This window comes from Oncorhynchus keta, chromosome 22 (assembly GCF_023373465.1).
Source record: "Oncorhynchus keta strain PuntledgeMale-10-30-2019 chromosome 22, Oket_V2, whole genome shotgun sequence".
Classification (NCBI taxonomy): domain Eukaryota; kingdom Metazoa; phylum Chordata; class Actinopteri; order Salmoniformes; family Salmonidae; genus Oncorhynchus; species Oncorhynchus keta.
Window position 1 is genome coordinate 46590707 of NC_068442.1, and position 17883 is coordinate 46608589.

Consider the following 17883-nt stretch of genomic DNA (forward strand, 5'->3'; position numbering starts at 1 on the left):
CTGGGAACACACCGCTGCCGTTACAATGCTGGGAACACACCGCTGCCGGTACAATGCTGGGAACACACCGCTGCAGGCTGCCGTTACAATGCTGGGAACACACCGCTGCCGTTACAATGCTGGGAACACACCGCTGCCGTTACAATGCTGGGAACACACTGCTGCCGGTACAGTGCTGGGAACACACCGCTACTAGCTGCCGTTACAATGCTGGGAACACACCGCTGCCGTTACAATGCTGGGAACACACCGCTGCCGGTACAATGCTGGGAACACACCGCTGCAGGCTGCCGTTACAGTGCTGGGAACACACCGCTGCTGGCTGCCGTTACAGTGCTGGGAACACACCGCTGCCGTTACAATGCTGGGAACACACCACTGCAGGCTGCCGTTACAATGCTGGGAACACACCGCTGCCGTTACAATGCTGGGAACACACCGCTGCCGGTACAGTGCTGAGAACACACCGCTACTGGCTGCCGTTACAATGCTGGGAACACACCGCTGCTGGCTGCCGTTACAGTGCTGGGAACACACCGCTGCCGTTACAATGCTGGGAACACACCGCTGCCGGTACAATGCTGGGAACACACCGCTGCAGGCTGCCGTTACAATGCTGGGAACACACCGCTGCAGGCTGCCGTTACAGTGCTGGGAACACACCGCTGCCGTTACAATGCTGGGAACACACCGCTGCAGGCTGCCGTTACAGTGCTGGGAACACACCGCTGCTGGCTGCCGTTACAGTGCTGGGAACACACCGCTGCCGTTACAATGCTGGGAACACACCGCTACTGGCTACCGTTACAGTGCTGGGAACACACCGCTGCTAGCTACCGTTACAGTGCTGGGAACACACCGCTGCTGGCTGCCGTTACAGTGCTGGGAACACACCGCTGCCGTTACAATGCTGGGAACACACCGCTGCTGGCTGCCGTTACAGTGCTGGGAACACACCGCTGCCGTTACAATGCTGGGAACACACCGCTGCAGGCTGCCGTTACAGTGCTGGGAACACACCGCTGCCGTTACAATGCTGGGAACACACCGCTGCTGGCTGCCGTTACAGTGCTGGGAACACACCGCTGCCGTTACAGTGCTGGGAACACACCGCTGCAGGCTGCCGTTACAATGCTGGGAACACACCGCTGCCGTTACAATGCTGGGAACACACCGCTGCCGTTACAGTGCTGGGAACACACCGCTGCAGGCTGCCGTTACAATGCTGGGAACACACCGCTGCCATTACAGTGCTGGGAACACACCGCTGCCGTTACAATGCTGGGAACACACCGCTGCAGGCTGCCGTTACAGTGCTGGGAACACACTGCTGCTGGCTGCCGTTACAATGCTGGGAACACACCGTTGCTGGCTGACTTTACAGTGCTGGGAACACACCGTTGCTGGTTGACTTTACAGTGCTGGGAACACACTGCTGCTGGCTGCCGTTACAGTGCTGGGAACGCACCGTTGCTGGCTGACTTTACAGTGCTGGGTACACACCATTGCTGGCTGACATTACAGTGCTGGGAACACACTGCTGCTGGCTGACATTACAGTGCTGGGAACACATTTCTACAGTGCGATGAACACACTGCCTGTTGCAAAGCATTACACATGTGGCCTAACAAAGGTGTAGACTGGGTTTACAGGGATCATTCTGTGTGGAAAACTCAGAGCACCGCTTCATATGCCAGAGGAAAGTCATTTTCCCAGTGAGGGAACTATTTTATTGACTAGCCCAATAGTTGTAATGCTCCTGAGGCCACAGACAGTCGATCAGAATGGATGCGTGAACCGCTCTCCTCAAACACATACACTGTGGCAACCCTGCAGTCGGTATGTTAAAAAGAACTGACCCACAAACCCGTTCAATTGCAATATGGTGCGGTTTTGAACTTTTTTTCTCCATTTTGAGATTTGGATGTAAATTCCGCCCTTGGTCCTGCAATAAGCATGAAGAATACCAATAGGTACCAATAACCTCTCGTACAGCACACCGACTGTGAAAGTGCAGTGAGCGGGGAGGGAGAGGTTGAGCCCATTATCTACCTGAGATTGGAGTCCGAAGGAGAGCAAAACGTAGGCGAAGAGTCCGTGATTAGTTTTCCTACCCCGCTACTTCTGCCACCACCTATCTTTCCCCCACATACCCTCTTCAGCCTCTCACAAGCCCACCCCCTCTCTCTCTCTCTCTCTCTCGCTCACTTTCTCTCTGTCTGTCTCTCTTTCTTTCTCTTTCTTTCTGTCTCTCTGTCTCTCTCTCTTTCTCACACACACCGGCCAGCCTGCCTGCCTGCCGATTATGTGACTTCAGCTGCCTGGACTGGGAGGGCAGCAAATTAAATTGACCATCTCCAGAGTCTTAACAGCTGGGGATGCAGATTAGTTAAATGTCTATTTATTTTAAGGCTATGGTAATGCTGAGGCTTCTCTTCTATTCCTCGCTCCCTCCCTCACTCTCTCTTTCTGTCTCCGCAGCCCCAGCACTCACCCCCATTCCTCACTCTCTCTTTCTGTCTCCGCAGCCCCAGTACTCACCCCCCCTCCCTCACTCTCTCTTTCTGTCTCCGCAGCCCCAGCACTCACCCCCATCCCTCACTCTCTCTTTCTGTCTCCGCAGCCCCAGCACTCATCCCCATCCCTCCCTCACTCTCTCTTTCTGTCTCCGCAGCCCCAGTACTCACCCCCCCTCCCTCACTCTCTCTTTCTGTCTCCGCAGCCCCAGCACTCACCCCCATCCCTCACTCTCTCTTTCTGTCTCCGCAGCCCCAGCACTCACCCCCATCCCTCCCTCACTCTTTCTTTCTGTCTCCGCAGCCCCAGCACTCACCCCCATCCCTCCCTCACTCTCTCTTTCTGTCTCCATGGCCCCAGCACTCATCCCCATCCCTCACTCTCTCTTTCTGTCTCCGCAGCCCCAGCACTCACCCCCCCCACTCTCTCTTTCTGTCTCCGCAGCCCCAGCACTCACCCCCCTCCCTCACTCATTCTCTCTATCTGTCTCCGCAGCCCCAGCACTCAACCCATCCCTCCCTCACTCTCTCTTTCTGTCTCCGCAGCCCCAGCACTCACCCCCCTCCCTCACTCTTTCTTTCTGTCTCTGCAGCCCCAGCACTCACCCCCCTCCCTCACTCTCTGTAATATAAATACACAGCCTTTTCTAAAGCCCCATCGCTGGCGAGTGGTAATCCGTTAACCTGGTTATTCCACAGATGAAATTAGATCATTTTGGAAAGTGAACATATCAATGTAAGTAGTAAGTGCATGGAATGGAGGTTCACCAATGGCATTTGCTGCAGTCCCAGGCCGTGATGGGGGGGAACTGCTGTTTTTGGTATGGTAATGAATGGTTCAGTCAAAAGAGCTTTGATGCCAGCCTATCAGAAAGGGTGAAATCATTGCACGGACCCAAAATGTCTTTCCCTCTTTCCAATAGCTGCTCTATCAAGTTGTACTTTACACCCGATTCACAGGTCCAGGTCAGGAAAAGGGTGAAACTGGGATTCTGTTAGAAACGGGATTCCTTTGCGTGTAAAAACTCAGAGGAGATGATCAGCTCAAGTAGGTCGTAGCTCTCAGAAACGAGGAAGGGGACATGACATCACCCATGACACGAGTCCACAGACGCGGGTGCTAAGCTAACCGATCAGATTAAAGGCTTTGCATCTGTCGCTTGCGTAATGACATTAAACAGTGCATCACAATTAAAGATAATCACAGATAATGAGCGCCACCAGCATAATTTGCTCCGTCAGCAGCATAGCCAAAGACTATGAGAAACAAAGAGGAAAAAGTCTGCTACTGGAGAAGGAGGGTAACCATTGGATATCTGGGTCCTCAGCCAGCGGTTGGATGGCGTAGATGTAAATCCAACTTTGTGATCATCATCATGACACCATTTTCAGACGCTCAGCATCCTCTGAGGATGGCCAATGTCAGACCGAGCTGCCCAGATGCCCATTTGCCAACACGTAATTGCATGACGCTGCCAATTTCAAGCATGAAAATGTTTTCTGAAAGCAGCAGGAAACAAAAGCCCTCGATAAATATGGGGGCGACATCCTGGTTTGCATGCTGGGTAATGTATACCTTCAACGTCACCCCTCCCCTGCGAAAGCCAATGTAATTGCTGAGTAATCTGAGATATTTTGATTCTATGGTTTGTTTGAATCCCTCCAATGAAGGATGTTTGTGGAGGGTTGGTGTATTAGCTGTAGCCTTAAAACATGTACAGGCATGCATGGCAGGACAGAGGAGCCGACTCAGGCGGGGGTGTAATTGCTGTCTGTGTAAAAATCCAGTGGCAGCGTGAATGACAAAATGCTCTGCAACGTGATGATGAGCGCCGCGCGTTCGGAGGCCCTTCTGGCAAATGAAACAATGGCTTTTCGACTGACCGATCGGGTCGCAGCATGGCTGATTCGATTTGCGCCGAAGATTTGTCATTGCGGAGAGCACCAGTGTGCATCGTACACACATATAATCACTGGCAGTCCTAGGACACCCTCAGGGTACAATCAGCCCTCGTCATTGGCTTCTCTCCCTCTCTCCTTCTCTCCCTCTCTCCTTCTCTCACTCTCTCCTTCTCTCACTCTCTCCTTCTCTCACTCTCTCCTTCTCTCCCTCTCTCCTTCTCTCCCTCTCTCCTTCTCTCACTCTCTCCTTCTCTCACTCTCTCCTTCTCTCTCTCGCGCTCTCTTTTCTTCCCCTTTTCTCAGGCTGGCTAACCCTGAACTAAGTTATTTTTTTTTAAACAGTGTTTTATTTATTCTTGCACGGCAGGTTTTATCGACAGTGCTCCCTAAGCTGCAGGGGAGATTGTATCAGACACCATTCCTGGGGATGCTAATAGAAGGGGGATTTTTAGTCTGCTGTCTCCGATCAGGAGCAGCGGGTAATGATAGCATAATTACACCGTGATTTGTCCACCCCTGCACTTCTTGTTCCCCCGACTACCCATTCATTCCTTTGCCCACTTTCCGCAACTCCAAGCTCCTCTATGCATCTCTTCACTGATCCCTCCATAACTCCCTCGATTTGAATTCAACTCCAAGCTCCTCTATGCATCTCTTCACTGATCCCTCCATCACTCCCTCGATTTGAATTCAACTCCAAGCTCCTCTATGCATCTCTTCACTGATCCCTCCATCACTCCCTCGATTTGAATTCAACTCAAAGTAAATTGCTTGTTGTATTGTTCTTGCGGCTTCATTTACTACTGGATGTGGTTAAAGGAGTTGATCTCCCACGTACAGGGTCATTATTGAGGCAAACGTGACGTGTGGATGTGAAGCGTGGGTAGAAGCTCAACGTCACATCTCAGAGGGCCCCCTGGAGAAGTGGGGAACAGCCTGTCCTGCCTCTCGTGGGGGGGGGCAGGTGTGTCCTGCCGATGTAACCGGAAGAGGACCACAACACTTAACGCGTCTAGCACACATTGATGTCACAGAGGCACAAGGAGAGAGAGAGAGAGAGAGAGAGAGAGAGAGTAAGGGAGACTCACACAGTTCTGTACCATCAAGTGTGGGATGAGATACAGGCTCGCTGCAGCTTTCTACCCTCAGGGGAACCGCAGTACAAAGAGATCATACATCAGCATCCGTTAGTAATCGATGGAGAGGATTCTGCAAATGTATAGTCCTCTCTGCTAGTATCAGCCCTCATGCTTGGAAGCCTGTGAGTGGGCCTTACTTTAGAGGCTTGTCTCTCATTCTTTCTCTCTCGCTGTCTGCTCTCTTTTCTTCACCTTTCTCTCTCTCTCTCTCTCTCTCTCTCTCTCTCTCTCTCTCTCTCTCTCTCTCTCTCTCTCTCTCTCTCTCTCCTGGGCAGCTGCTTATCCCTGCTTGTGCCACTCTTCCCCATGACTCAAACTAAACTGACTGGCCTTATTTCCTCAATCGAGTGGTCTCCAGGCGCCGACATGCCCACCGTGATGTCTGGCGCATGTGAGGTCATTGTCCGTACCTTGAAGATGAGAGATTATTCTGCGGCCCGTCTTTCCCTCACAGCTGGATCAATGGCCAGAGGGGTCAGGGGATAGGCCCAGATTTTCAATCGCCAACCGTGAGTCACAACTTGGCTCTTCTGAGTAGCGGTCAAGCGTGAGGAAAGCTCCAGAACCCTTGTTAGAAGACTCGCAACAGACAGTGGGAGAGTCCCCATGCTAATAACACTTAGCATTGGAAGGGCACTGCTAGTTAAGAAGTGCTAACTAGCCCCTTGTTGCTCCATAGCGCTTAATTCGTTCAGCTTGCATGATCAAGTACAGTAATTGCTAAGTTGCCGCAGTGTACAATGACTGAATGGATAATTAGCCTACAAGTGTTGTATGTTACCTTCCCTGATCGAAAGTGTGCTGTGGCTCGTGTTAGGATAGTTTCTTTATGGAAAGACCAGTGGTGATAGACAGAGCACTCCTTTGGGCACTCCTCTAATCATGGCCGTGTGGTGTGGGGTATGGTCTGGGTGGGGGGTGTGGGGTTGGGTGGAGTCAGGTTGGGTGTGGTGGGATGGGGTGGAGTGTGGTGGGATGGGTGGGGTTGGGTGTGGTGTGGTGGAGTGGGGTTGGGTGTGGTGGGATGGGGTGGAGTGTGGTGGGATGGGGTTGGGTGTGGTGGGATGGGGTGGAGTGTGGTGGGATGGGGTTGGATTGGGTTGGGTGTGGTGGAGTGGGGTTGGGTGTGGTGGGATGGGGTGGAGTGTGGTGGGATGGGGTTGGATTGGGTTGGGTGTGGTGGGATGGGATGGGTGGGGTTGGGTGTGGTGTGGTGGAGTGGGGTTGGGTGTGGTGGGATGGGTGGGGTTGGGTGTGGTTGGGCGTGGTGGGATGGGGTTGGATTGGGTTGGGTGTGGTGGGATGGGTGGGGTTGGGTGTGGTGTGGTGGAGTGGGGTTGGGTGTGGTTGGGCGTGGTGGGATGGGGTTGAGTGTGGTTGCGACAGAGCCTGGGCACGAACCCAGAGTCTCTGATGGCACAGCACCCTTAACCACTGCGCCACCCGGGAGGCCCTGTTTTAGATGTTTTTGAGTACTCACTCACAGGTACTTGAGATTCAGGCGTTGTATTCTGATTGGTCGGCTTTGTTTGTGTGGGCTGCTGCGTGTCTCCTCCGATTGGTTTAGCCCAGTAAACCCGTTTAGAACGAGGAAGTCGGAAGCAGGTGTCTCTGGTTTGCTTTTCCCCTCCTTGGGTTCCAACGTCTCCTGCTTGAGGACGGGACTTCTCAGGACTCAGAGGAGTGCTGTTTTCTGGCCTCATCAAGATGATCCTCATCTGCTTTATTGGTTTATCCGAGTTGTCTCTGCGCCCAGAGTAATCTCGGGCTCTAGAGGTGTAGCTGTTATCTAAACCCGATTCAGATTAGGATATCTGGTTGGAACTAATGGAGTGTGAATAGCTACTGTAAATAACAGGTTACAGTTAGGACACACAATCATGATATTCAAGGGAGAGAGGATTTCATTTTGACATATCTCTCATGCAATTTTGTTCCCTATGTGTAAGGAGTGGTATTTGGATTGAGCTGTGTTAGAATGGATATAGTGATCCCTCTTGTGACTCTCAGGGAACATTAAAGCAGGACATTCATTCGTGTTTTACCAAGTACCTAAAAGTGTTCTGGTTGATAAACACTTATTTAGACTCGCTATGGAGTAGTGCTACTGCAGTAGCAGAGTAACTAGTGAATTAATTTAACCAACACCAATAACCATGTCTTTTTCCTTTCTCCCTTTTACAGAGGACTTGCTCCCGGGAGGATTCCCCAACATAGACATGGGTCCCCAGCTGAAGGTGGTCGAGCGGACCCGGACGGCCACCATGCTCTGTGCTGCCAGCGGCAACCCCGACCCAGAAATCACCTGGTTTAAGGACTTTCTGCCCATAGACCCCAACGCAAGTAACGGGCGAATCAAACAGCTGCGCTCAGGTAAGGAAATGGTGTAATCTGTTGCTTAGGTACACCTTCAGCTGCCACAGTTGCTTAGGTACACCTTCAGCTGCCACGGTTGCTTAGCTACACCTTCAGCTGCCACGGTTGCTTAGGTACACCTTCAGCTGCCACGGTTGCTTAGGTACACCTTCAGCTGCCATGGTTGCTTAGGTACACCTTCAGCTGCCACGGGTTTCAGCTGCCACGCTTAGGTACACCTTCAGCTGCCACGGTTGCTTAGGTACACCTTCAGCTGCCACGGTTGCTTAGGTACACCTTCAGCTGCCACGGTTGCTTAGGTACACCTTCAGCTGCCACGGTTGCTTAGGTACACCTTCAGCTGCCACGGTTGCTTAGGTACACCTTCAGCTGCCACGGTTGCTTAGGTACACCTTCAGCTGCCACAGTTGCTTAGGTACACCTTCAGCTGCCACGGTTGCTTAGGTACACCTTCAGCTGCCACGGTTGCTTAGCTACACCTTCAGCTGCCACTGTTTGTTTTTTAAATGTAAAAAAGTGAGCAGCCATGAATCTGATTGTGAGTGCTATAGCTTAGCCCTGAAACATTATGATTGATACGCGGTGACTGGGTGGATGATTTGGGCTTGATTCTGCTCAGAAGATCTGATCGAGGAAAGGTCCCAAAAAATATTCAATGGGTCCCAGAAATTTGGAATAGAGAGAAACAGAGCTTGGTCTAGTTTTCTTCCCCTCAGTACTGTAAGTGTAGGTGTGATCTCGTAGCCCTTGATTAAACCTTAATGAGAGAGACCCAGTGCAGCAAAGTCTAACAATATATATAATTAAAGTGGTCCCAGGCAACAGTGGGTAGATCTTTTGGGTTGACAATGTGTCACCATCAGAAAAATGCAATACATCCTATTTTGATTTGCAGCTGCTAACACCAAATAAATAGTCTGTCTCAACTGAGTTCTTGCCCTAGATGTGGTCCTTGCGAAGCGCACACTAAAACACTCGGGTTTGTGATAAATATAGCAAATAGCTGTTTTCTAGGACCTTTGGCTCGTAGGAAGTGAGCAAATTACAGCTAAAAACATCCACTTGAAATTCACCCCAAGAAATTCCATGGTGGCAACAAAAGAAAAAGTGTTCACTCATTTAGATGATGTCGTACAACTTTCTGAGTGCTCCGTGTCTTGGTGTTACAGAGGGTTTCTCTGTGGGGGTATCAGGAGCTCATGGAGTGCTTTGGAGATGCTGAGGTTGTGTGTAAAATGCTCTTGACTTCCCTATCTGAGGACAGCAGTCTGCCATGAGGGATTCCTATGAAGCTGAGTTTTTCTTCCACCTATGTTATTACTGTCTAGGGTCTACAGCTGGTTTTAGCACTCGTTCAGCTTCATCCTGTGCTGTGACGGTAGGAGGGCAGACTCATTGGGATTGTATAGGTTGTACGGACAAACATGCATACTGAAACGTGATTAGGCTTTTGACATATCCTGAGATGTGTGTGTTGCTTGTTGCTGTTGTTGTTATTCATCCGTGAAGCTCAAAGAGTTACAGAGAAAGCTGGTTGGGTTGTTACTGGATGTTGTCCTGCTGAGCCGTCTGATATTGTACGTGTCTAACCCCCCTGTTTGCGTCTCTCACCTGTCTCTCTGTTCCACAATGCCTTCATTTTTTTTGCCGTGCGTCTGTGTTTTTTTACACTCAGAGCGGGTTGCCTCGCTGTGTCTATCTGTCGTTTGTCTGTTCGTCGAGATGCTGTTGTCACTGAATGCACGTCATGCAGACATCAACAACCTCTATCTGACCCACAACACAGTTCTCAGGTCATACCAATAACAATAGCAAAATGGAACTAAAACCAAATAACTCATTCCCTAACTTGAAGTTGAACACTATTTAATAATTAAAGTGTTTTTCCCCAATTTTCTAAACACTTTGGTAAATACTTTGCCCCTGATATGCATCCTAGATGTTTTATCCCTTGGCATTATACACAGAATAAAGCATTTAGCAATGTACGTTTTGACAAGTAGCATCCCCAAGTAATAAAGCCAGTATTTTAAATAAATAAGATGTTTTTTTTTTAAATGATCGTAAACTTGCCACAGTTCTACACACAAGTCAAGTGGTACATGTACTTAATGTTAACCTCTTGCTGCTTGAACGCCTGTGTGAAATAGTACATTTTTGTGTGAAAAATGTCATGTAATAATCACATTGTGGGGTCATAAAAGTCCCACCTGAACAGTGTTGTTCCAGCACTCTAGGTGGTACTGCTAGCAGCACCTAAACCCTCAAATTAATTGTTCTGTTTTTCCTTTTTTCTATTTGTTTTTCTGTTCCATTATGATTTTCAGAAGCCTTTGGTAAGTGTCTTACGAAGTCCACAAACATCCCCATTGTCCCTGAAGCAGATGGCATTTTAACTACTTTTAAAATGCATGCCCCACATCCTCTCTCCCACGTCCTTCCTCCCTCTCTTCTTCTCTCTGTCCCTTTCCTACCCTTCCTTTTTTACATGTATCCTTTCCCGCCCACTATGTGAACCGTCTTTGGCTCCCAGATTCAAGTAGAATGGTGAAACAAGGAGAAGAACCTGAGATGTGTGGTGTGTGTGTTCCACACACCTCTCATCCACTTCTCACGAACAGGACCCAGCCTCTCCAAGCTACTTTCACCACCTTGTAGACAGTTTCACATGCTGTTGTGTAGAATTGGACAATAAGATGAGTATACTAGTATTAATTATATGAGGGTACTGGTATTAGATTAGTATACTAGTATTAATCAGACGAGTATACTAGTATTAATTAGATGAGTGTACTGATATTAGATGAGTATACTAGTATTAATTAGATGAGTATACTGGTATTATATTAGTGTACTAGTATTAATTAGACGAGTATACTGGTATTAGATTAGTATACTAGTCGTAATTAGATGAGTATACTAGTATTAATTAGATGAGTATACTAGTATTAATTAAATGAGTATACTGGCATTAATTAGATGAGTATACCAGTATTAATTAGATGAGTATACTGGTATTAATTAGATGAGTATACTGGTATTAATTAGATGAGTATACTGGTATTAATTAGATGAGTATACTAGTATTAATTAAATGAGTATACTGGTATTAATTAGATGAGTATACTAGTATTAATTCGATGCATATACTAGTATTAATTAGATGAGTATACTGGTATTAATTAGATGAGTATACTGGTATTAATTAGATGAGTATACTAGTATTAATTATATGAGTATACCAGTATTAATATGATGAGTATACCAGTATTAATATGTTGAGGATACTACAGTTGTGGCCAAAAGTTTTGAGAATGACCCAAATATTAAGTTTCACAAAGTTCGCTGCTTCAGTGTCTTTAGATATTTTTGTCAGATGTTACTATGGAATACTGAAGTATAATTACAAGCATTTCATAAGTGTCAAAGGCTTTTATTGACAATTACATGAAGTTGATGCAGAGTCAATATTTGCACTGTTGACCCTTCTTTTTCAAGTCCTCTGCAATCCGCCCTGGCATGCTGTCAAATAACTTCTGGGCCACATCCTGACTGATGGCAGCCAATTCTTGAATTATCAATGCTGGGAGTTTGTCAGAATTTGTGGGTTTTTGTTTGTCCACCTGCCTCCTGAGGATTGACTAAAAGTTGTCAATGAGATTAAGGTCTGGGGAGTTTCCTGGCCATGGACCCAAAATATCAATGTTTTGTTCCCCGAGCCACTTAGTTATCACTTTTGCCTTATGGCAAGGTGCTCCATCATGCTGGAAAATGCATTGTTCGTCACCAAACTGTTCCTGGATGGTTGGGAGAAGTTGCTCTTGGGGGATGTGTTGGTACCATTCTTTATTCATGGCTGTGTTCTTAGGCAAAATTGTGAGTGAGCCCACTCCCTTGACTGAGAAGCAACCCCACACATGAATGGTCTCAGGATGCTTTACTGTTGGCATGACACAGGACTGATGGTAGCGCTCATCTTGTCTTCTCCGGACAAGCTTTTTTCCAGATGCCCCAAACAATCGGAAAGGGGATTCATCAGTGTCACGACTTCCGCCGAAGTTGGTGCCTCTCCTTGTTCGGGCGGCGTTCGGCGGTCGACGTCACCGGCTTTCGAACCTCCACCGATCTACATTTCCTGGTTCCCATTATGTTTTAATTATTTCCCTATTTAACCCTCTGGAGCCACCATGGTTTTATGCATGTTTATTGTTGTCAGTTGTCTCGTTTATGTGATTCTGGATTTTCGTTCTCCTTGTTGGAAGATTATTTTTGAGTAAAGTTACTATTATTAATCATCTCTGTGTCCTGCGCCTGACTCCGCCTTACCCACATCACCTAGACTCTGACAATCAGAGAAAATCACTTGACCCCAGTCCTCAGCAGTCCAATCCCTGTACCTTTTGCAGAATATCAGTCTGTCCCTGATGTTTTTCCTGAAGACAAGTGGCTTCTTTGCTGCCCTTCTTGACACCAGGCCATCCTCCAAAAGTCTTTGCCTCACTGTGCGTGCAGATGCACTCACACCTGCCTGCGCCATTCCTGAGCAAGCTCTGTACTGGTGGTGCCCCGATCCCGCAGCTGAATCAACTTTGTGGAGCTTGCTGGACTTGCTTGGGCGCCCTGAAGCCTTCTTCACAACATTTGAACCACTCTCCTTGAAGTTGTTGATGCTCCGATTAATGGTTGATTTAGGTGCAATCTTACTGGCAGCAATATCCTTGCCAGTGAATCCCTTTTTTTGTGCAAAGCAATGATGACGGCACGTGTTTCCTTGCAGGTAACCATGGTTGACAGAGGAAGAACAATGATTGCAACACCACCCTCCTTTTGAAGCTTCCAGTCTGTTATTTGAACTCAATCAGCATGACAGAGTGATCTCCAGCCTTGTCCTCGTCAACACTCACACCTGTGTTAACGAGAGAAAGACTGACATGATGTCAGCTGGTCCTTTTCTGACAGGGCTGAAATGCAGTGGAAATGTTTTTTGGGATTCAGATCATTTGCATGGCAAAGAGAGACTTTGCAATTAATTGCAATTCATCATATCACTCTTCATAACATTCTGGAGTATATGCAAATTGCCATCTTCCAAACTGAGGCAGCAGACTTTGTGAAAATTAATATTTGTGTCATTCTCAAAACTTTTGGCCACGACTGTAGTATTAATAAGATGTGTATACCAGGATTAATTAGATGAGTATACTAGTATTAATTAGATGAGTATACCAGTATTAATAAGATGTGTGTACCAGTATTAATTAGATGAGTGGACTGCTATTAATTAGATGAGTATACCAGTATTAATAAGATGTGTGTACCAGTATTAATTAGATGAGTATACTAGTATTAATTAGATGAGTATACTAGTATTAATTCGATGGATGGACTTGTATTAATTAGATGAGTATAATGGGATTAATTAGATGAGTATACTAGTATTAATAAGATGTGTGTACTAGTATTAATTAGATGAAGGTTACCTAGAAATCTTGTAGTTTATGACCAGACAAATATGACTTTGCCCCACACACACACACACACACACACACACACACACACACACACACACACACACACACACACACACACACACACACACACACACACACACACACACACACACACACACACACACACACACACACACACACACACACACACACACACAGAGTGAACCTCTGATGGCCACACATGAGAAAGCACACAGTCGAGGGCTTCAATGACCCTGAAAATTTGCACAAAAAACAAGTCTTCGTTCCATAAAGGCAGGAAGGTGTAGTAGTGACGGGGTGAACTGGAGTTGTTTCCAGACTTTGGGGGGCGCTGCAGGAGAGTTGTGTGGCTGAACCCTCCAGCCCCACACTGTGGCCAGCTCAAACTTCCCTCCTTAGCCAAATGTTTTCTCAAGAAAAACTTTTCCTGCTGCCCAATGCTCCCCCACTGTCTAACAAAACTCCAACTAATGCTTTGTCGCATTATGTGTTATGGATCGGGTCTACATTTTTTACATTTATTTTTTACCACATTTCCACACTTCAGATTTTATCTGAGGCCTGCTTTTTGAGCCTATCTGTTATAATTTGGGGTATTGAAAACATTCAAATTCTTGCCTTTAGTTGTCTGTGAGAGAAACAAGTCTTCTTTGTCTCTTTTGTTTTTAAATATGAAGGTCTATTATAGCGATTTTACCTGTGAAGACGGCTAGCTGTTGTTACTGGAGATCCCAGTCTACCAGCAAGCCTCGTTTATGCTGATGAGAAAAAGGCCTGCCGCGCTCGAACCCCCTCAGCTGCCATCATTTCCAGTTGAGCAGCTGAACGCTTATTTTGTTTAATCTCCCCTTTCCAAAAGGAATGGAGCAGACGTGCTCAAGGTTGAATAAATACTTCAAAATTGTTTCTCTCTTTGGTGGGGGGGTGGGGGTGTCTTTCTTTAGTTTGGTTGAATTTATTTCCTCTACCTAGTATCCCATGCCTCTCCTGTTTGTTTGAAGTCTTCATTAGTTTTGGTATCAGACATCTTTGAGTCAGTCACATGTGGGAACTTACCAAGGTGTGTTACCATCACTCCGGACGCTCCCAGCAGTACCCTTGGAGACTTTAAATGCTGAGGAAAAAATATGGAAAGGTGGTTAAACTTCCTGAGTAGGGGCTCTCTTTTCTTTGTCTTTTTTTCCCCCTGTGGTTGGCTGTTGCTGTGGTACTTGATTTAACTGCAGGCAGACTTAAGCCGGGGAGGATTCTGGGATTGATGGGTCCCCTAACGAGGATGGGGGACGGCTTTCTCCAACACCCCTTCCTCACAAACACACACTACCATCCCAGGACCATACACACATGCTGGTGTGTTTATCATGTACACCAACCCCCTTAACAATGTGGCTTTTTAGCAACACAAAACGTACAAAACACACAAAAAGTCCTTCATTTGGATGCGACTCGTGTACTGTTGAGCCTCTGGAGACAGTGCTGGTGCTGGCTGGATGGATGTGCCAGGTCCATACTGACTGCTGTGCTGATATTTGCGTGTAGAGTCCCCGAGGTGAGCTCCTTTTTGAGGTGTGGAAGAGGACTGACATTTCTCTCCTGTACCCATTGCTCCTGACCCCAGGCCCTCGCTGGTCTTCTCAGCCTGAGCAGATTATCACGAGAGAACAATAAAAAATGGTAGAGAGAGGGAAGGTGGGATCCATACATATTCATAAAGAATGAGGTCTTGATTTGGTCTCTTTTTATTATTAGGTTTGGAATATGACCCAAATATTTCTCAAGATACTGGATGGTTTGGCGCTCCACGTGAGCTGTGTGCATCTATGTACACACACACACACACACACACACACACACACACACACACACACACACACACACACACACACACACACACACACACACACACACACACACACACACACACACACACACACTCAGAAACACAGTCAGAAACACACACACACTCAGAAACACAGTCAGAAACACACACTCAGAAACACACACACACACACTCAGAAACACACACACGCTCAGAAACACACACACACACTCAGAAACACACACACACACACACACACATGCTCAGAAACACATGTGCATACACCCAGCACAGATACACTGAACATCACAGAGGTCATCCATGGGCCAGGAGTAGAGCAGCAGGAGATGGCCTGATTCAGATGGACAGATGTGTTCTAACATCCAGGGAGCCAGCAGCCCAGAGAGGTCTCCATGGAAACGAGAAGGTCATCCAGACATCCGAGGGGGTCAAACCCTGGCACTTGGCCTACCCCCCACACACACACACACACACACACACACACACACACCTCCCTCCATCTCCAACCCAGATGGACCCGGTCTCTGGCCAGATTGGCATAGCCTCTGGACAGCTAGCCGCATCCACAACCATGTAGAAGGATTTCATACACAAGGTTGGGGGCATTATGCAGCGTCAATGACGCCACACTGCTGGCAGAAGGTCTTTGGCCGTGGAGGTACATTTGGGTCACTCCCACCATAAGCTGATTAAGCCACAGTTCATCGGAGCTTAAAATCAGAGTTTATGACTTGCGCATGTATACTGTAATAAGGAAGGTGGATCTGAACCGGGGCTGCACTTGGTGATTTTCATCATCCTTAGTGGTTAAGCTTGACCCGAGCCCTTCAGTGTTCAATTTACGAAGAGTGGCACTGTTAGTCAATTGAGCCCTGAATTTAAGGATTTTTGCTCATTTTCAGAGGAAACATTTTTTTTTTTTTTTTTTTACCTTTATTTACCTTTATTTAATAACAGGGCATTCCTTTGTGTAGGCTCTGATAGAAGGGTGAAACCTACAATTATTATTTACCTTCCTGTTCCCTTCCTGTTCCCTTCCTGTTCCCTTCCTGTTCGCTTCCTGTTCCTTTCCTGTTCACTTCCTGTTCCCTTCCTGTTCTCTTCCTGTTCTCTTCCTGTTCCTTTCCTGTTCACTTCCTGTTCCCTTCCTGTTCTCTTCCTGTTCTCTTCCTGTTCCTTTCCTGTTCCCTTCCTGTTCTCTTCCTGTTCCTTTCCTGGTCCCTTCCTGTTCCTTTCCTGTTCCTTTCCTGTTCCCTTCCTGTTCCTTTCCTGTTCCTTTCTTGTTCCCTTCCTGTTCACTTCCTGTTCCTTTCCTGTTCCCTTCCTGTTCTCTTCCTGTTCCTTTCCTGTTCCCTTCCTGTTCCCTTCCTGTTCCTTTCCTGTTCCCTTCCTGTTCTCTTCCTGGTCCCTTCAGGTACCCTTCCTGTTCTCTTCCTGGTCCTTTCCTGTTCCCTTCCTGTTCTCTTCCTGGTCCTTTCCTGTTCCCTTCCTGTTCTCTTCCTGTTCTCTTCCTGGTCCTTTCCCACTCTCTTCCTGTTCCTTTCCTGTTCCTTTCCCAGTCCCTTCAGGTACCCTTCCTGTTCCCTTCCTGTTCCTTTCCTGTTCTCTTCCTGGTCCTTTCCTGTTCCCTTCCTGTTCTCTTCCTGGTCCTTTCTCTTTCTCTTTCTGTTCCCTTCCTATTTCTTTGCTTTCATTGTTTTCTATAAATGATCATGACGTTTTGATGCTTTCTTTCACTATTCAAAATGTCTTCTTCTCTTCTTCCCTGGAACCAATGGCTTTGAACTTCACAACTCCTCATTTTCCACACCCCCATTTATTAAATCTTCCTCCCTATCCCCTCTTTAATACTCAGGATCCACAAACCTGCTTTATTAACCTAACCTTAATCTAACCTTAACCTAACCTAACCTAACCCCACCTAACCAAACCTTAACTAGTAACTCCTTACTCCTAACTAATATTCTGACTTCAGAGAACAAATAAACCCACAAGCTTCTTGCTGTCCTTGAACTCCAACTCTAACAACTTAACAGTCCCAAACCCTGATCCCCTTTCTGTGTGATTGGATATGTCTGATATGAGCATTTTAAAAAAGGATGCCATGTGTTGCAGTTTAGCCATGGTATCCATATTTCTAGGGATGTAACATCCATGGAGATTCAAAAAAACAGTCAAAACAGTCAAGCTCAACACTCACACCTCCCCACTGCTGGCAAAACAAAGAAGCACTCGGAACCCAGAGGAGGAAGAACAACCCTAGAACAGAATCCATTATAAATCACATCTTCAGTTCCAACATGGCTTACACACTTAGGTTCTCTGTACTGCTATGAAAGACAGGGGTTTGTGTCTGTGATTGTAGCTCCCTGTAGTCACACTGGTACACAGGTCAGGGATGTAGAGTCATTCACAACAGGTTGCATTAACCTTTAACCCCTTCGGCATTAAGTAGGGCACCTCCGCTGGGCTGGAGCCTCCCTGGCGGCGCTCTCAGGGGGTAGCCCAGGGCAGAGCACTGTCAGTTTGCTATTCCTCCTCATACTGAGAGGGAGGGAGGGAGGGAGGGAGGGCAAGAGTGGCACAAAGTAGAGCAAGAGAGGCACAGACAACAGGAG

The 17883-nt window shown here is 47.3% G+C and overlaps 1 protein-coding gene across 1 annotated transcript in view; it reads left to right on the plus strand.

Moving 5' to 3' along the window:
• The window catches only part of LOC118400689 (receptor-type tyrosine-protein phosphatase S-like), a 440366-nt gene that overhangs the window by 243363 nt on the left and 179120 nt on the right, over nucleotides 1-17883 (plus strand). The window contains exon 6 of the mRNA XM_052475331.1: nucleotides 7742-7930. Within this exon, the coding sequence (XP_052331291.1) occupies nucleotides 7742-7930 (189 nt within the window). The remainder of the gene's footprint in view (nucleotides 1-7741; nucleotides 7931-17883) is intronic.